An 18,048-nucleotide genomic window follows, 5' to 3' on the forward strand; every position below is an offset into this window, starting at 1 on the left:
TTCATTTTACTGATTATTTATTAAATTTGTGGAGCTAAAAACCTTGGAGCATGTTGCATTATACGATTCTGTGGCTTTGCAGAGTCCAACAAGAGTACTGTTCTGCCCATTGTTGGCAGAATTTTTTTAATTAAAAAAAATAAAATAAATTTAGAGTACCCAATAATTTTTTCCCAATTAAGGAACAATTTAGCGTGGCCAATCTACCTACTCTGCACATCTTTGTGTTGTGGAGGTTAAACCCACGCAGACACGGGGAGAATGTGCAAACTCCACACAGATAGGTACCTGGGACACGTATTGAACCTGGGTCCTCAGTGCTAACCGCTGCCGCCCTTAGAAATGCCAATACATAACTTAAGAAAAAGAGCAGGTCAAATTTTCTGCAGTCAGTTGGCATTGACAAAATGCAGGACAGTATAATTCTTTTTATCAACATTGGTTTCTGAGGTGGCATTCGTGTGCTATACCCAAGACGTTGAGATTACATAAATTGTGTCTTTTAGAGCTTTTAAAAAATTTGTCCACAGGAGGTGGGCATCGCTGGCTAAGCCAGCATTTATTGCCCATCCCTAATTTAAGAGAATTGCGTCTTGCTCCAAAAGGGAATTAACTCAGCCTGTGAAATAATCATGGGGTGGGAAGGAATTTTTAATGTATTAAAGATGAGCATCTGTACTTTCAACGTACTTCACCTCAAAGTGTTGTTGAATCAAAGTCATATTTGTTTAATTTGTAGTGGAATGGATCAGCCGCCTTCATCTTTTTACCTTGTCCGAGTTATTTCCAAAGCTCCATGCATGGTCCTTCGCCTGGGATTCCCGATTGGAATGCAAGCACAAGCTAGGAATAAGGTATGATTTTGGGAGCAGCGATGTGTGCCGTGATGCAGGGAACAATTAGTTTTGCTGTTAGGAGAATGGTAGTTTGTTTCACAACAGCATTTGCCTTGAGTTTGGGATATTTATATCTACTTTTCTGAACCATCAGATTGTGACGATTTGAAAACCAATTCTTTTTTGTTGTTGCATCCATGGCCTTACCCCTCCCTATCTCTGTAATGTCCTCCGACCACATAACTCTCTGAGCTATCTGGAGATCTGCGCTCCTCTTATTCTGGCATCTAAAGCATCCACAATTTTAATAGTTCCATCATTGGTGAACGTGCCTTCATTTGCCTAGGACTGCAGCTTTGGAATTCCTTCCCTACACCTCCAAGTCATTTCCCTCTTTTAAGACACTCATTAAAACCTACCTGTTTGGCTGAAATTTGGTCATCTACACCAACATGTAAATTAACTCAGTGTCAAATTTTATTTTCTAATGCTCATGTGAAGTGCCTTGGAACCTTTTGCTACATTGATACCGAGAGAGTATTGCCATTCCCTTTAATCCAAGTGCCAAAAGTTGTAATTTTGATAGAATAGCACATTACTCTGAAATTAGAAATTCTGGAAAAAAAGTTGCAGATTTCTTAATTTTAAAAGACTTGCCTAGTTCTCTGATTATTTTACTTCCTTGCTTTATCGCTCCCTCCCTCCCACTTTGCCAGTTACAAAGTGTCTTTGTCCAAAGAAAATAATTTAACTGCTATACTTGTAGCAATTCTTCAGATATCAGCTTTTGACAAAGGCCCTGCTGCTTTTGTCAACTAAGGAAGCATGGTATTTATATTAAAATGATTTAGTTATAAATTGTCACAATTTTAAGAGATAGGATTGACTTTTGGAAAAAAATGTTTGCTCCTATAATAGGCTGAAGCTCTGGAAATAAATAGCAGAGTGATACAATCTTTCAAAAAGTGTATGTCAAATCCAGGGGGTTAGTTGAAGACGTTTTTCTCATTGTGCACTTGGAAGTGGAGCATTTTCATTGCTAACAGTAGGTAGGCTTGGACAGGTGAAAAATGTTACGGTTGGATGCACTTGAATACCGGTGATCCAGAACATCAGTAGATTTGACCAGATGGGATAAGTATAACAAAAGTAGTGGGATAAATGATCTGAATTTGATAAGAATCAGCTTAAGATAATGGCAAAGGAAGATCAACTTTGCGGGGTACATTGACAAGGTAGATATAACCCAAGTAAGAGTCCAAAGTCCAAAGACGTGCAGGTTAGGTGGATTGGCCATGCTAAATTGCCCTTAGTGTCCCAAAGGTTTAGGAGGGGTTATTGGGTTACGGGGATAGGGTGGAAGTGAGAGCATAAGTGGGTAGGTGCAGATTCGATGGGCCAAATGGGCCTCCTACTGCACTGTATGTTCTATATGAACATGTGAATCCAAGTTCTGGTGATTATAGAGCAAACATAAAATATATAAATAGCTCATCACACATGAAAAGGATAAAAGTTGAAGACGTGGGCATTCAGATACAAACTAGATATGGAATTAGCGCAATCAGTGGAATTCTATAGATTGTTGAATGACGTATTTAGGTTACAGTTGTAGTTAAAAAATATCTGTGCCCCCCCCCACCAGTACAGATGATTTACATATTTTAAAATTATACCTACTGGATATCCAGGTGATTTGTCTACAAGAGCATAGTATGAAGCCTTGTGGACTACTATAAAGTTTAGAACCATGTTCCCATTAGTTTGCATATATTACACCCACTAACAGGTCTCGATTTGTGGATATTAGATATGTCCACCAATGAAGAAACTATTTCATGAACAGTCCCTCTCAGGCCCAGATGCCTATTTATTTCCAAAAGGACAATCCGCAAGTAAGAAGCATCGGTCCAAATTGACCTGAATTGCACATTGTTTAACATGTCCCATGGCCATAACTTGGGGATACTTGCTGTAGCTAAATGAGTCATGCTGCAGTGTTAGAACAGCAAGAATCTCCTTGATGCCCAGGGTATGATTCATGAGATCTTGGACATAGAAAAGTCACAACAAATGGCAAATTTAGTCACTAGCTAACGAGTCATGGTAGCACAGTGGTTAGCACTGTTTCTTCACAGCACCAGGGACCCGGGTTTGATTCCCGGCTTGGGTCATTGCCTGTGCGGAGTCTGTACCTTCTCCCCGTGTCTGCTGTGGATTTCCTCTGGGTGCTCCGGTTTCCTCCCACAATTCCTGAAAGACGTGCTTGTTAGGTGAATTGGACATTATGAATTCTCCCTTAGTGTACCCGAACGGGCGCCGGAGTGTGGCGACTAGGGGCTTTTCACAATAACTTCATTGCAGTGTGTAAGCCTACTTGTGACAGTAATAAAGATTATTATTATTAGCTTGAGGACATGAGAATTAAGATACAGTGGATGGGGTCGGTCTCAGCAAAAGTGACTAAGGATTGGATAATATTTAATATTTAGCTTCTCGTGACAAATGGATAGTTATTGCTGTCATGATTACCCTGCTGATAATCCATCCAACGAGGCACGTATCTTCCAGTAATGATTGACTTTCAGGTGGACGGACCAATGAGGTTGACTGGTGATTGATGAGAATAGACCGGAGGAGGCTTGAGTGAATCGTAGAGGATTGTTTGGGCCGAATGACATTTCGACTTGTGGAGCCTTTTCACGTTATCTAAAAAAGTGTGATTACATGTAGTGTAGAGAATAAGGTGTTTATTTTATCATGGCCATCTCTTCAAGTATGCAACAGAAGGAATGTGAATAATGTAGCCAGATTGCAGAAATACGCTTGCTCACCACTTATTTAAACGAATAACTTTGACACGGAGGGATTGGAAATATTCTACATCCATTCGCTTCATTCCAAGTTGCTAAAAGATTCATGAGGCGGTGGGAAGTGGCTTTGTGCTGTATTTTCTGTGCAATCCTATGTTCCCTAGAGTAGTCTTCGTTGCTGGAATTCTGAAACCTCCAATAATGAAAACTAACAACTGCACCCTGCATTAAGCAGTTACATTGGATGTATTGAAGGAAGAACAAAAAAATGAAAGAGTGTAAATTGTCTTCGGCTGGTATTGTTACGATCTCAGTTGATTTTATAAATAGAAGGAAAGATTCAATAGATTCATAGAATTTACAGTGCAGAAGGAGGCCATTCGGCCCATCGAGTCTGCACCGGCCCTTGGAAAGAACACCCGCTTTAAACCCACGCCTCCACCCTTCCCGTAACCCAGTAACCTCACCTACCCTTTTTGGACACTAAGGACAATTTGGCATTGCAAATCCACCTAACCTGCACATCTTTGGACTGTGGAAGGAAACCGGAGCACCCGGAGGAAACCCACGCAGACACGGGGAGAACGTGCAGACTCCACACAGACAGTGACGCAAGCCAGGAATCAAACCTGGGACCCTGGAGCTGTGAAGCAATTGTGCTATCCACAATGCTACCCTTGCTGTCCAATATAGAACCCTGGCTCAAAAGACTGTAATTTTCACTTTTTTTTTGTGAAACGGGAGGAACTGAGTCACAAGACCGCTAATTAGTTTTCACAAGAAAAAAAACTTTTATCAAGGATAAAAAAATTGGATTATGATACAATACTCCTTTACTCCCCCCTTAGTTTAACAATTGCACACATTTTAAGATTAGCATGGATTACAAAGCATATCTTAAACTACAACAGTCTCACTAACACAAAGTCCCTTGAAGCAGGTAGATTGGCTGTGGTTAAATATGCATACTCAGCTCTGAACTCCAGTTAGTGTTTGAGGAGTTTTCCTCAGAATCTCCCCAGAAGGGCGGCATGATGGCACAGTGGTTAGCACTGCTGCCTCGCGACACCTGCGTCCAAAAGATTTTTAGCTTTCGTGTGGTGTCCAAAAGATGTGCAGGTTAGGTAGGGTTACAGGGGTAGGGCGGGAGAGTGGACATAGGTCGTGTGCCCTTTCAAGGGATCAGTGAAGGCATGATGGGCCGAATGACCTGTAGGAATTCTACTTTGGTAAGAGCAACTCTGTTCGCTTAACTTGAGTCATCTTAACAACATTCTTTCTGTCCCAATTCCTTGGGTATTTGGATTGTTTCTTGTTCCTTGGGAATGCTGCAATTTCCTTGTCCTGTTCTGGCAATGTTGAGAGATGTTCACTCCCAGTGTCCTGACTCCAACTGTCAACAAATTCAGCTAAACTAAGAACAGAATTTCATCCTACCGAACAAGGGCCTCCAGTTGCTAAGCAATCCCTGCTGCTACTGTTTTTCTTCCCACCATAACCGTCTCTAAGCACAATAGAATCACAGTTGGAAGTGAAACCAACCAGCACATATACAAACACCTTTGTCCAGCATGAATCAAACTATAGGTTTTACCCTTCCAGGCACAGAAACATTAAATTAAACACACTGAAAACTATTTCTTATTCCTAATGTTTACCAATACAAATATAAATCCCTTAAAACAACCATTATTTTCCTAACAGTATATGGGCTGAATCCTCCGCCCCGCCACGCCACTTTTCTGCCTCGACCCGCTGGCGGGATTCTCTGTTATGCCAGGCAGTGAGTGGGGTTTCTCATTGTGGGGCAGCCCCATGCTGTCGGGAAACCCCCAGGCGCCAGCAAAATGGAGAATCCCGCCGGTGGAGAATCCCGCCCCATGTCTTTGCAGATAGTAAAGTAATGAGGATCAAATATCCCATGGCAATTTATGCCAGACTGTCTTTAAATTAATGTTAGAGATCATTTTGTTTATTAGCAAATGACATAATGAACAGTAAGCTTACATTTCCACCATCCTTTAATATCAAAATTCCAGTTTTGCTCTGAAGCATCAGAGTGAGTGTGGGAATGTTTAGTACGGTTAGATATGTCAAAGTAATCGATAACTCAGTCCTGCGCCAAATGCTCAATATTCTTTGTGCTTATATTGGCAGATTGTTGATGAGCTGCGAGATCAGATACTTTCACTCCGCTTTCCCCAGCGGGTGCAGAGCAAAGAAGCAACACCAAAAGTCAAGAGGAAACACCAGGGGAATGCCTCTCCTTCAAAGTCTCCCCCACTTCCTGCCACACAGCTCGCACTCTCTGATCGACCTTGTGTTATGATACTGAAAAAACCATTGGAAAAGCTCCTCATTAGGTATTGGTCAGATAACAATAAATTGGGAAACCTTCTATAGCACCATAACCTGAAATACTATAATCACAGAATAACATTGATTTATGAAGTAAAGTGAAGAGTTAGGGATGAATCAGTGTATCTGCATATTCGCTATTTTTGTTGGCTGCCACAAGGAGAAAAAGAAGTAGAGGTGCCACGCTCTAAGTTCGTAAAAACATAGTGCAGGGTTTATTAAGGGATGTTGCTTCTATACGGCAAAATGGTGAACTCAAAGCCCATGAAACACTCTGCTGACGTCACTTTATGTCACGTGACATTTCACCAACAAATAGTGTTACTTGAATACATATTATTAACATTCCCAAATACGAAATGGCATAGTACTGAATGTAATAGGAGGCACTAGTACTGGAGAGGGGCATGTATCATCAAAAAAACATTGGAAAAGGAGGTACGGGATGTGGGCATCGCTGGCTAGGGCCCCAGTTTAGCTAGGGCTCCTTGATGCCATACTCGGTCACATGCTGCCTTGATGTCAAAGGCAATCACTCTCATCATACCTCTGGAATTCAGCTCTTTTCCCCATGTTTGAACTAAGGCTGGAATGAGGCCAGGAGCTGAATGACACTGTCGGAAACCAAACTGAGTGTCCGTGAGCAAATTATCGCTGATTAAGTGTCACTTGCTTTCACTGTTGATGATCCTTTCCATCACTTTACAGATGATTGAGAGTAGACAGATGGTGTAGTAATTGGCCGGGTTGGATATGTCTTGTTTCTTGTGCATAGAACCCACCTGGACTGTGTTTCACATTGCCGGATAGATAACAATGTTGTAGCTGTACTGGAACAGCTTGGCTAGGGATGCGGCAAGTTCTGAAGCATATGTCTTCAAACCTATTGCCAGAATACGGTGGGGGCCTTTGCAGTATCCAGTCTTCAGCCATTCCTTGATTTCACGTGGAATGAATCAAATTAGCTGAAAACTGACATCTGTGATGCTGGGGACCTCCAGTGGAGGTCGGAATGGATCTCACACTCGGCACTTCTGGCTGAGGATTGTTGCAAATGCATCAGCCTTATCTTTTGCACAGATGTTCTGGGCTCCTCCATCATTGAAGATGGGAATATATTTGGAGACTCGTCCCCAGTGAGTTGTTTAATTGTCGTTCACTATTTATGGCTGGATATGGCAGGACGGCAGAGCTTAGATCTGATCCCTTGGTTGTGGAATAGTGTAGATCTGTCTATTACTTGCTGATTATGCTGTTTGGCACCAGATAGTCCTGTGTTGTGGTTTGTTATCGTGTCAGAGAGCTATACTGTACAGCCTCTCTTCATAGGTCAAATGATCTATCCCAGGCAACATCATGGTGAATCTCCTCTGCATCCTCTCCAATGCAATCACAGCCTTCCTATAGTGAGCCGACCATAACTGCACACACTACTCCAGCTGTGGCCTAACCAAAGTTTCATATAGCTCCAATATAACTTCTCTCCTCTTATAATCTATGCCAAGACTGAAAAAGGGAAGGGCCCCATATGCCTTAACTACCCTATTTACCTGTCCTGCCGCCTTCAGGAATTTATGGACAAGCACCCCTCTAAGCTTTCTAGTGTTCTGCCATTCATTGAGTACACCCTTGTCTTGTTACTCCTTCCAAAGTGCATCACCTCTCACTTTTCAGGGTTCAGTTCTGTCTGTCACTGATTTGCCCATCTGACCAACCCGCATATATCTTCCTGCAAACTAAGACCTTCTTTCTTACTATTAACCACCCTGCCAATCTTAATGTTATCCACAAACTCCCCCCCCCCCCCCCCCCCCCCATTCTGATCTCTATTGGCTACATATATATCTCGAACAAAGGGCAGCATGGTGGCGCAGTGGTTAGCACTGCCGCCTCACTGCACCGAGGTCCCAGGTTTGATCCCGGCCCTGGGTCACTGTGTGAAGTTTGCACATTCTCCCCGTGTTTGGGTGGGTTTCGCCCCCACAACCCAAAGATGTACAGGGTAGGTGGATTGACCAAGCTAAATTGCCCCTCAATTGGAGGAAATGAATTGGGTACTCTAAATTTGTTTTAAAAAATATATCTCGAACAATAAGAAACCTAGTGGTATGCCATTGGACATCATCTTCCAGTCACACAAACAGCTTTCTGCCACCACCCTCTGTCTCCTACCACCAAGCCAGTTTTGGATCCAACTTGCCAAATTACCTTGGGTCCCATGTGCTTTTACCTTCTTTATCAATCTCCCATGTGGGGCCTTGTCAAAGGCTTTGCTGAAATCCATATAAACTACATCACCTGCATTACCCTTATCAACACACCCGATCACCTTAAAAAATTCAATCAAATTTGTTAGACATAGGCAGCACTGTGGCGCAGTGGGTTAGCCCTGCTGCTTCACGGTGCCAAGGTCCCAGGTTCGATCCCGGCTCTGGGTCACTGTCCGTGTGGAATGTGCAGGGTAGGTGGATTGGCCACGCCAAATTGCCCCTTAATTGGAAAACAATTCATTGGGTACACTAACAATTAATTGGCTACTGCTGAGGGTCCGTAGTGCCTCAAGAATGCCCAGTCTTGAGTTGCTAGATCTGTTCAAAATCTATCCCATTTTGCACAGTGATGGTACCATACAACACAATAGCCGGTATCATCAATGTGAAGACAGGAATTTGTCTCCACAAGGACTGTGCCATGATCACTACTACCGATACCGTCATGGTGAGATGCACTTGCAACAGGCAGGTTGGTCAAGTATGTTGCTCCCTCACCACCTGTGGCAGTCCCAGTCTAGCTGCTATGTCCTTTAGGACCCGGCCAGCTCTGTCCTTGATGATGGTACTACCCAGCCATTCTTGATGATGGACCACTGAAGTCCCACACCCAGAGTACATTTGCACCCTTGCCGCTCTCGGTGCTTCTTCCAAGTGGTGTTCAACGTGGAGGAGCATTGATTCACCAGCTGATGGTGGATGGTATGTGATAATCAGCAAAGGGTTTCTTTGCCAATGTTTGACCTGGTGCCATGAGACATCATGGGGTCCAGAGTGATGTTGAAAACTCCCTCGAGCATCTCCCTCCCGACTATATCAGTGTGCCGTCAATTCTGCTGGGTCTGTCCTGCTGGTGAGACAGGACATACTCTGGAATAGTCATGGTGGTATTTGGGACATTATGATTTTGTGAGTTTGACTATTGTCAGGCTGTTGCTTGACTAGTCGGTGAGACAGCTCTTTCAGTTTTGAACAAGCCCCCAGATGTCCGTAAGGAGCTCTTTGCAGGATCCGTGTGACTGTGTTTGCTGTTGGTATTTCCCATGCCTAGGTGGATGCCGGGTGATCCATCCGGTTTCATTCCTTTGCGGAGGATATCCCACTCAAATATCCTTATATGATTTCAATTCAGTAACCTTTTTTAAAAATAAATTTAGATTAATTTTTTTCCAATTAAGGGGCAATTTAGAGTGGCCAATCCACCTACTCTGCACATTTTTGGGTTGTGGGGGCGAAGCCCACGCAGACACGGGGAGAATGTGCAAACTCCACACGGACAGTGACCCAGAGCCGGGATCGAACCTGGGACCTCAGCGTCGTGAGGCAGCTGTGCTATCAGTAACCTTTTTATGGGTGATATTTAAATTTTTTATTTAGTTTCACTTAGATTTTGGAATTCAAAATATGGCAGGAGTGCCACAGTTGTATAAAGAGAGTAAGAATGATGATTTCTGGATGTTGCTCTTTTTCACTGTTTTATTTCATGTCTGCTTCTAAGGTACGAGAAGCTCCCATCAGACTATCGAACCCCCTTTATCTTGAACTTGGACAACTGTGGACACCCAGCATCTATGTCAGGAGCCACGACAATGACAACCACTCGCACAGCTTCCTCCACTCTCGCTTCCCTGTCTCGTTATTTTTATCATCAGCGTTGGGTATGGTCTGTGCAGCCAGGCTTGGGGCCATCAGTGCCCATCACTTCAGCGGCGCAGATGCTTTCCACTCTTACTGAGTAAGGACATTATTAATAGAGTTTTAGTCTGTGGAAAAAATATTTGAAGAAAGTTCTTAAGTATGCAGGAGCACCAAATCTGCTCAATCTATCCAGTCTATTCCATAAACGCATGATTTGATGCTTCAAAAAGTACTTTCTGTCTAGCCTAGTCTGCAACAGTTTCGAATAATCATGCCCTATCATGCCTCTATCCCGAATTTGCTCAAAATGCTCCTTTGCATTGTCCTAATTAATTCTTGTTATTTCAAAACCTTTATTCCTCTTCTCAGTTTAAGTTGCGGTTTTCAAACTACAATCAGCAGACATTTGAGGTCCCTTAAGGAGGTCTGGAGCTCTGCGAGTTTCATGATGTGAGATCTGGATTTCTGAAAGTGTGCCTGCAAGTACTGCTGATTTATCGATGAGAATCATAAAGAGTGTTTTTCTTGTCTTTGACCATGAGGGTAGTTTTTTGATAGTATTGATGATGTGCATCATTTCTTAAAATATGCATGTGACAATGTGCAAGATAATGGACAAGCTCAGATGTCCGCAGGTAGGAGAAGTGTTCACCTGTAAGAATAAGCAAGGTATAGGTTTGTAGTGCATAGATGTTTCCATTTTTTGAAAATGTTTTTATTAGCCTTTTTCTTCTAATACAAAAGGATTAAAGTGAACATACACAAAACCTATATACATCAGTTACAATTCACATTTTTTACCCAGTTGCCTAGTTTTGACTTGGCCTCCTAACCCCAAGTCCCCATCCCCTTCTTGCTATCAGATGTGTCTTCATTGTTGGCTCATCAATCCTGAACTTATTGTTTTTTTTGTGAGCATGAACACAATGTTTCTCTTGCCAGTACTAGTGACAGATGTTTACTGTGGTAAAAGCACTATCTATTATGAACACACACAGGATTAGGATAAGGAACTTTCATTTGATAAGATTATGGCTGATCTGAATATGGCATCTAGTTTCCTGTCTACCTCCGATACCCTTTGAATCCCTTGTCAGTCAAGAATCCAGCTAACTCGACCGTCAACATATTAAATCACTCTGCCTCGGGGCAGCACGGTGGCACAGTTCTTAGCACTGCTGCCTCACTGCACTGAGGACCTGGTTCGACCCCGGCCCCGGGTCACTGTCTGTGTGGAGTTTGCAAATTCTCCCCATGTCTGCCTGGATCTCAAACCTACAACCCAAAAAGATATGGTGAATTGGCCACAGTAAATTGCTCCCTAATTGGGAAAAGAAGAATTGGAGACTCTAAATTTATTTTAAAAATAATCACTGCCTCCTCTGCTATCTGGGGAAGAGAATTCCACAGACTAATGGCCCTCTGTGAGGAAAAAAAAGTTTTTCCTAATCTCCTTAAAAGGGAGGCTCTTTATTTTTAAATTGTGTCGTCTAGTTCTAGTCTCTCCCATAAGGGGAAACATTTTCAGCATCCATCCTGTCAAGTCCCCTCAAGATCTTGTATGTTTCAATAACCTTTGGATTTGTAGTATTTTCTTGTCGAACCAAAGATCTGTGGAGGGTGTCAGCATTTTCAGGAGGTTCCCTGGATAAGAAAGTTTTCAAGCCCTTGCTGCAAATCTATTATTAGATGATTTGGACAAAATTGAAGTATATCCTGTCCTTATTGAACTAAAACACCAGGGTTAAAACAAAGAACTGAGAAAATACATTTATTTTCTAGACAAAAAATAAAGTTTGTTTTCAATATAATGTTTTATTCACGATAAATAAACTGTAAAAAGCGATCTCACATCCATCAATGTGGCTATTATTGGACCCTAACTGGCCTTTTTCCTCTGTTTGAATGTGTAGGATTCGCCTGTCTGAAGGGTTCCGCTTTGCTGCTACTGGAGATGGCATTGTCACCATGGTGATCGAGTTACCTATGAAGGTAGGAGCAAGGAAGGTGTGCTTAGAATCCACTTGATGAAAGTTCACCTGTCCAGGTATTTGGGCGTTCTGATTGAAAAGGACAATCATACACTGTAAAGGAGGATTTGAGTACATCAGTAGTATTGGAGTAGGGATGTCTTGCTGCAGTTATGCAGGGCCTTGATGAGGCTACATTTGAGTATTGTGTGCAGTTTTGGTCTCCTCGTTTGAGGAAGGACATTCTTGCTATGGAGGATGTCTAGTGAAGGTACACCAGACTAATTCCCGGGATCGCCGGACTGACGTATGAAGAAAGACTGGATCGACTGGGCTTGTACTCGCTGGAGGTTAGGAGAATGAGAGCGGATTTCATAGAAACATATAAAATCCTGATGGGACTGGACAGGTTACATCCGGGAAGAGTGGTCCAAGTGTTGGGGACATCCAGAACTAGGGGTCACGGCTTAAGAATAAGGGATAAGCCATTCAGGACTGAGATGAGGAAGAACATCTTCTCTCGGAGAGTTGTGAACTTGTGGAATTCTCTACCACAGAAAGCTGTTGAGGCCAGTTTGGATATATTCAAGCAGGATCTGGCGTGGTCCTTATGGCTAAAGGGACCAAGGGATATGGAGAAAAAGCAGGAATGGGATACTGAATTTGCATGATCAGCCATGATCATATTGAATGGTGGTGCAGGTTGAAGGGCCGAATGGCCTACTCCTGCACCTATTTTCTGTGCAAGACCTTTTTAAAAAATAATTTATTGACCGTGTATCCAGAAAATACAAAAACAGGAACAGTCAATAAAATGAAGCAATATCGAACACTCCATAACATAGTAACAATGCATATAACATGATAGCAATATAACACATCAGAAACACGATATGCAAATACATCCGCCACACCCCAAAGAAATTTTAAAAACAAAATAAAGTACCCCCTCAACCTCTAAATAGCCAATACCCCCCCACCCCTGCTGACGTTCTAATACTTTTTGAAAAAGTCAAACAGCTTCCACCTCATGAAGAACCCCTCATCCATACCTCTAATGATGAACTTAATTCTCTCCAAATTAAAAAACTCAGCAAGGGCCCGCACCCATGACCCGGTACTTGGTGGATTCGAGGGCCGGCAGTTTAGCAGAATTCCCCTTCGGGCTCGCAGGAAGGCGAAAGCCACAACGTTGGCATCCTTCCCATCAAAACACCCGGATCCTCAGACACTCCAAAAATAGCTACCCGTGGTAGAAGGCGTGACCACCATTCACATCTCTTGATACAATACATCCGTGACTCCCTCCCAGAACCCCACCAATTTGGACAGGACCAGAACATGTCGGCATGATTTGCAGGAGACCTGGCACCTCGTGCACTCTAATTGACCACTTCTGGGAAGAATCGGCTCAGTCTTGCCGGCATCATATGTGTTCTGTGTACAACTTTAAGCTGAGTAAGATTAAGTCTCGCACATGATGAGGATGCATTAATCGTACGTAGTGCTTCTTCTCTCATCCAACCTCGCACCATGCCTCCCAATTCCTCCTCCCATTTTTGCCACATAGCCACCATCGAAACATCCTCTGTCCTGGCCAACTCAGCATAAGCATTGGAGATCTTGCCTCCCTCAATATTATCCTCCGAGAGGAGCCTGTGCTGTCGATCCAATGATGGCAACATTGGAATGAACCAACCTCTTTACTCAAAAAGGTCCTTATTTGGATGTATCTGAACTCATTACCATTGGGCAATTGGTAAGCCTGCGTCAGTTCAGTTATGTCTGCAACTTCCCACCCAGAACCAGGCCCTCAAAGCATTTGATTCCCAAACGGTTCCACTCCTTAAACCTGGTACTAATCTCGCTGGGACAAATCTATGGTTACCACAGATAGGGGCCTTTATGTACATGCCCTCCAGGCCAAAATGTAGCTGGCCCTGATTCCACGCTCTCGTAAGTGGAAACTACCACTGGATTTGATGAGTACCTACTTGGTGAGTATGGTAGAGAATCTGAAGTCAATGCCCTTAAGGAGGTCTCCCTACATGAGGCCTCCTCCACCCTACACCATACCGACCCTTGACCTAACACCCATTTCCGGACCATGACAATATTGGCAGCCCAGTAGTAACTCTGAAAATGGAGAGAGCCAGGGCACCACCCCGTCTACCTCTCTCCAGATAAACTCTTTTAATACTGGGAATCCTCCCCGCCCACACAAAACCCAGAATAAATGTACTGACCTTTCTGAAAAAAGATTTGGGCAGAAAGATTGGGACATTCTGGAATGCAAAAAGGAATCTCGGCAGGATCACCATCTTTCTCTCCTGGACAGAGATAGTGGCAGTCTGTCCAATCTTTTAAACTCCTCTTTCATCCCCTCCACTGAACTTGCCAGATTTAACTTTTGAACTGAGCCCAGTCCCGTGCCACCTGAATCCCCAGAAAGTGAAAGCTCTTTCTTGCCAAGCGAAACGGCAGCCCACTCACGATATAATAATCTTTATTGTCACAAGTGGGTTTACATTAATACTGCAATGAAGTTACTGTGAAAAGTATCTCTCCCTTAATGCCAGCAAAACTAAAGAGCTGGTCATCGACTTCAGGAAGCATAGTACTGTACACACCCCTGTCAGCATCAACGGAGCCGAGGTAGAGATGGTGAGCAGTTTCAAATTCCTAGGGGTGCACATCACCAAAAATCTATCCTGGTCCACCCACGTCGACGCTATCACCAAGAAAGCACAACAGCGCCTTTACTTCCTCAGGAAACTAAGGAAATTTGGCATGTCCACATTAACCCTTACCAACTTTTACAGATGCACTATAGAGAGCATCCTCTCGGGCTGCATCACAGCCTGGTATGGCAATTGCTCGGCCCAGGACCGCAAGGAACTTCAGAGAGTCGTGAATACCGCCCAGTCCATCACACGAACCTGCCTCCCATCCATTGATTCCATCTACACCTCCCGCTGCCGGGGGAAAGCAGGCAGCATAATCAAGGATCCCTCCCATCCGGCTTACTCACTTTTCCAACTTCTTCCATCGGGCAGGAGATTCAGAAGTCTGAGAACACGGACGAACAGACTCAAAAACAGCTTCTTCCCCACTGTCACCAGACTTCTAAATGACCCTTTTATGGACTGTCCTCATTAACACTACACCCTTGTCTGCTTTATCCGATGCCAATGCTTATGTAGTACATTGTATATATTGTGTTGCCCTATTACGTATTCTCATGTATTTTCTTGAATTCTGTTCAATTCCCTTTTCTTCCCATGTACTGAATGATCTGTTGAGCTGCTTGCTGAAAAATACTTTTCACTGTACCTCGGTACACGTGACAATAAACAAATCCAATCCAAAAGCCCCTAGTCGCCACATTCCGGCACCTGTTCGGGTACACAGGGAGAATTCAGAATGTCCAAATTACCTAACGGCGCGTCTTTCGGGACTTGTGGGAGGAAACCGGAGCACCCGGAGGAAACCCCCGTAGACACAGGGAGAATGTGCAGATTCCGCACAAGTAGTGACCAAAGCCGAGAATCGAACTTGGGACCATGGCACTGTGAAACAACAGTGCTAACCACTGTGCTACTGTGCTGTGTTGTAGGGTGGAGGAAGCCTCGTGTACAGAGACCTCCATAAGGCCATTGGCTTCAGCTCCTCTACCGTTCTCACCTAGTAGGTACTCATTAAATCCAGTGGTAGTTTCCACTTTGAGGGTGTGCCCCCCCGCCCTCCCCTGAGCGCTCCACAACATCAAACAAGAACACCAATTCCATTCGGTCAAATGCCTTCTCGGCATCCATTGCCTCCACAACTTCCATCTCGCTTCCTCCTGCGGGCATCATGATTACGTCTAATAGCCTCCGTATATTGGTCGCTAACAATCTGCCCGTTTCAAACTCAGTTTGGTCATCTCCAACCACGTTGGTACACATCCCAAAATACGGGTAGCCAAGATCTTGACCAGGAGCTTCGCACCTACATTTAGGAGTGAAATCGGACGATAAGATCCACATTGTTCAGGATCTTTGTCCTTTCATTGGATGAGGGAAATGAAGGCCTGCGACAGCTTGGAGGGAGCACACCCCTTTCCAGTGCTTCATTGTACATCTGCAGCATAAATGGACCCAGCATTGCGCCAAAGCGTTTGTAAAGTTCGACTGGGAATCCGTCCGGACCCTGGGCCTTCCCTGACTGCATCAAACTCGCACACCCCAACACCTCCGGCAGACCTACTGGGGATGCCAACCCCTGCGCCCTCGGCCGATGCACCCTCGGAAACTCCAATCCAACTAAGAATCTTTGTCTCAGTTCATCCCCTGGTAGCGGTTCTGATTGGCATAGTTTCTGATAGAAGGACTCAAAAATGTTATTGATCCCTGCCAGGTCCCTTGCAACCTCACCCCGTCTCCCTAAGCCTACCTATTTCCTTAAGAGCCGTCTGTTTCCTCAGTTGGTGGGCCAGCCTTCTCCCCATATTTGTACACAAACCCCCTAGCTCTGCGCTGCTGTCTCACTGCCTTCTCTGGTGACGAGAGGCTCCAGATGAGTCTCCTGGAAAAACATCAAGTCTGCCTTCAGGTTCTTCAGATGAGCAAATATGCACAACCTTCTAACAGGTCCATTTAGGCCCCAGACATCCCAAGTTACCAATCGAGTGGGAGGGCACCTCTGCCCTTCCCCCGCCCCGCTTGCGGCAATTATCCCAGGTCATCAAGTCGTGCCCTTTGGGGCCCCTGCGAGGCATCCACTGCCACCCAATTCCATATCTCAGTGCACTGTCAGCTTCCCCATATCCCCCCCCCCCCCCCCCAATCGACCCCTCACCCCAAACTAAACCAAAAAGAAGAAACATTCAAAACCTGACCCTCCTCACACCACCTCACCCCCCACATCCCTTCCATTTAGTGTTTCTCACACCAGTATGGTGGCCCCCGCACGAGGCCTGCGACTACCCTGAACCCGCCACATCGCCCAAACCGGATTTTTTAAAAAACCACAAATAAATAAACAGCATCTATCCCACCCTCTACATCTTCCCAGCCCCCGAACATCAGACCTACCTCAATAAAATGAAAAGCAGGAAGGAGAATTATAGAGAGAAGAACATAGCAAAGAAACAGAAATGCACAGCAATCGAACCAACAACAATATCATCAATGGCACAGAACAACCACATTTACAGATCCCAATCCCCTGGTTCCGAAGAAACTTGCCCGCTTCCTCCGAGGTGACTAAAAAATACTCTTGCCTACGAAAGGTGATCCACAAATAGGCCGTATACAATAATCCAAAATCTCCCACCTTCCTTATACAGGACCCCTTGACATTGTTGAATCCAGTGCAGCGTTTAGCCAGTTCCGTAACCCAATCGGGATACGTTCTGATTACACTTCCCTCCCACGACCTCTTCGTCACCTGCCTGGCCCATCTCAGAATGTTTTCCTTGTCCAAGAAACGGTGCACTCACATCTTCATTGCCTTTCTCAGGGCTTTCTCAGCACTATTTGCACAATCAATTTCGGAGGGTGGGGGGGTCGAGTGGGGTGGCCGAAAACTTTCTCGCCTACCAGCCTCTGCAGCATCTGTGCGGAGAAAGTACTTTGAGGATTGCGAGCCCTCCAACCCCTCCAGCAGACCCACAATTCTGATATTCTGCTGACGCCCTCGATTCTCCAACTCGTCTACCTTGTCACCTACTTTTTTGAAGCTGTCAGCCATCAGGGAAAGCTCTGCTTCCATCGAGGCCAGCCGGTACTCGTGGTCGGCGACGGACTCCTTCATTTTTTTGTAGTGACTCGCTGTAATGGATCCATGGCCCTTACCAGATCTTTAGCGGTTTTCAACCTCAGGGGCTGGTTTATCACAGGGCTAAATCGCTGGCTTTGAAAGCAGACCAAGGCAGGCCAGCAGCCCGGTTCAATTCCCGTACCAGCCACCCCGAACAGGCGCCGGAATGTGGTGACTAGGGGCTTTTCACAGTAACTTAATTTGAAGTCTACTTGTGACAATAAGCGATTTTAATTTCATTTCATTTTTCACCTCTCTCTGGAACTGAGCAGTTTAAAAAGTCTACCAACTGAGCAGTAGCCCAATGGGCCGCAAGTGCCGACTCTGGACATGCCACCGTCGTGCCTTCAACCGCGCTTTC

General features: G+C 44.5%; 1 protein-coding gene across 3 annotated transcripts in view; it reads left to right on the forward strand.

The window, feature by feature from the left end:
* The window catches only part of szt2 (SZT2 subunit of KICSTOR complex), a 300,727-nt gene that overhangs the window by 87,587 nt on the left and 195,092 nt on the right, over positions 1 to 18,048 (forward strand). For all 3 annotated transcript variants that reach the window (XM_038793974.1, XM_038793973.1, XM_038793972.1), the window contains exons 14-17: positions 740 to 854; positions 5,807 to 6,012; positions 9,776 to 10,012; positions 11,829 to 11,907. In XM_038793974.1, coding sequence (XP_038649902.1) covers positions 740 to 854; positions 5,807 to 6,012; positions 9,776 to 10,012; positions 11,829 to 11,907 — 637 coding nt within the window. The remainder of the gene's footprint in view (positions 1 to 739; positions 855 to 5,806; positions 6,013 to 9,775; positions 10,013 to 11,828; positions 11,908 to 18,048) is intronic.

Source organism: Scyliorhinus canicula, chromosome 4 (genome assembly GCF_902713615.1).
Source record: "Scyliorhinus canicula chromosome 4, sScyCan1.1, whole genome shotgun sequence".
Taxonomy (NCBI): domain Eukaryota; kingdom Metazoa; phylum Chordata; class Chondrichthyes; order Carcharhiniformes; family Scyliorhinidae; genus Scyliorhinus; species Scyliorhinus canicula.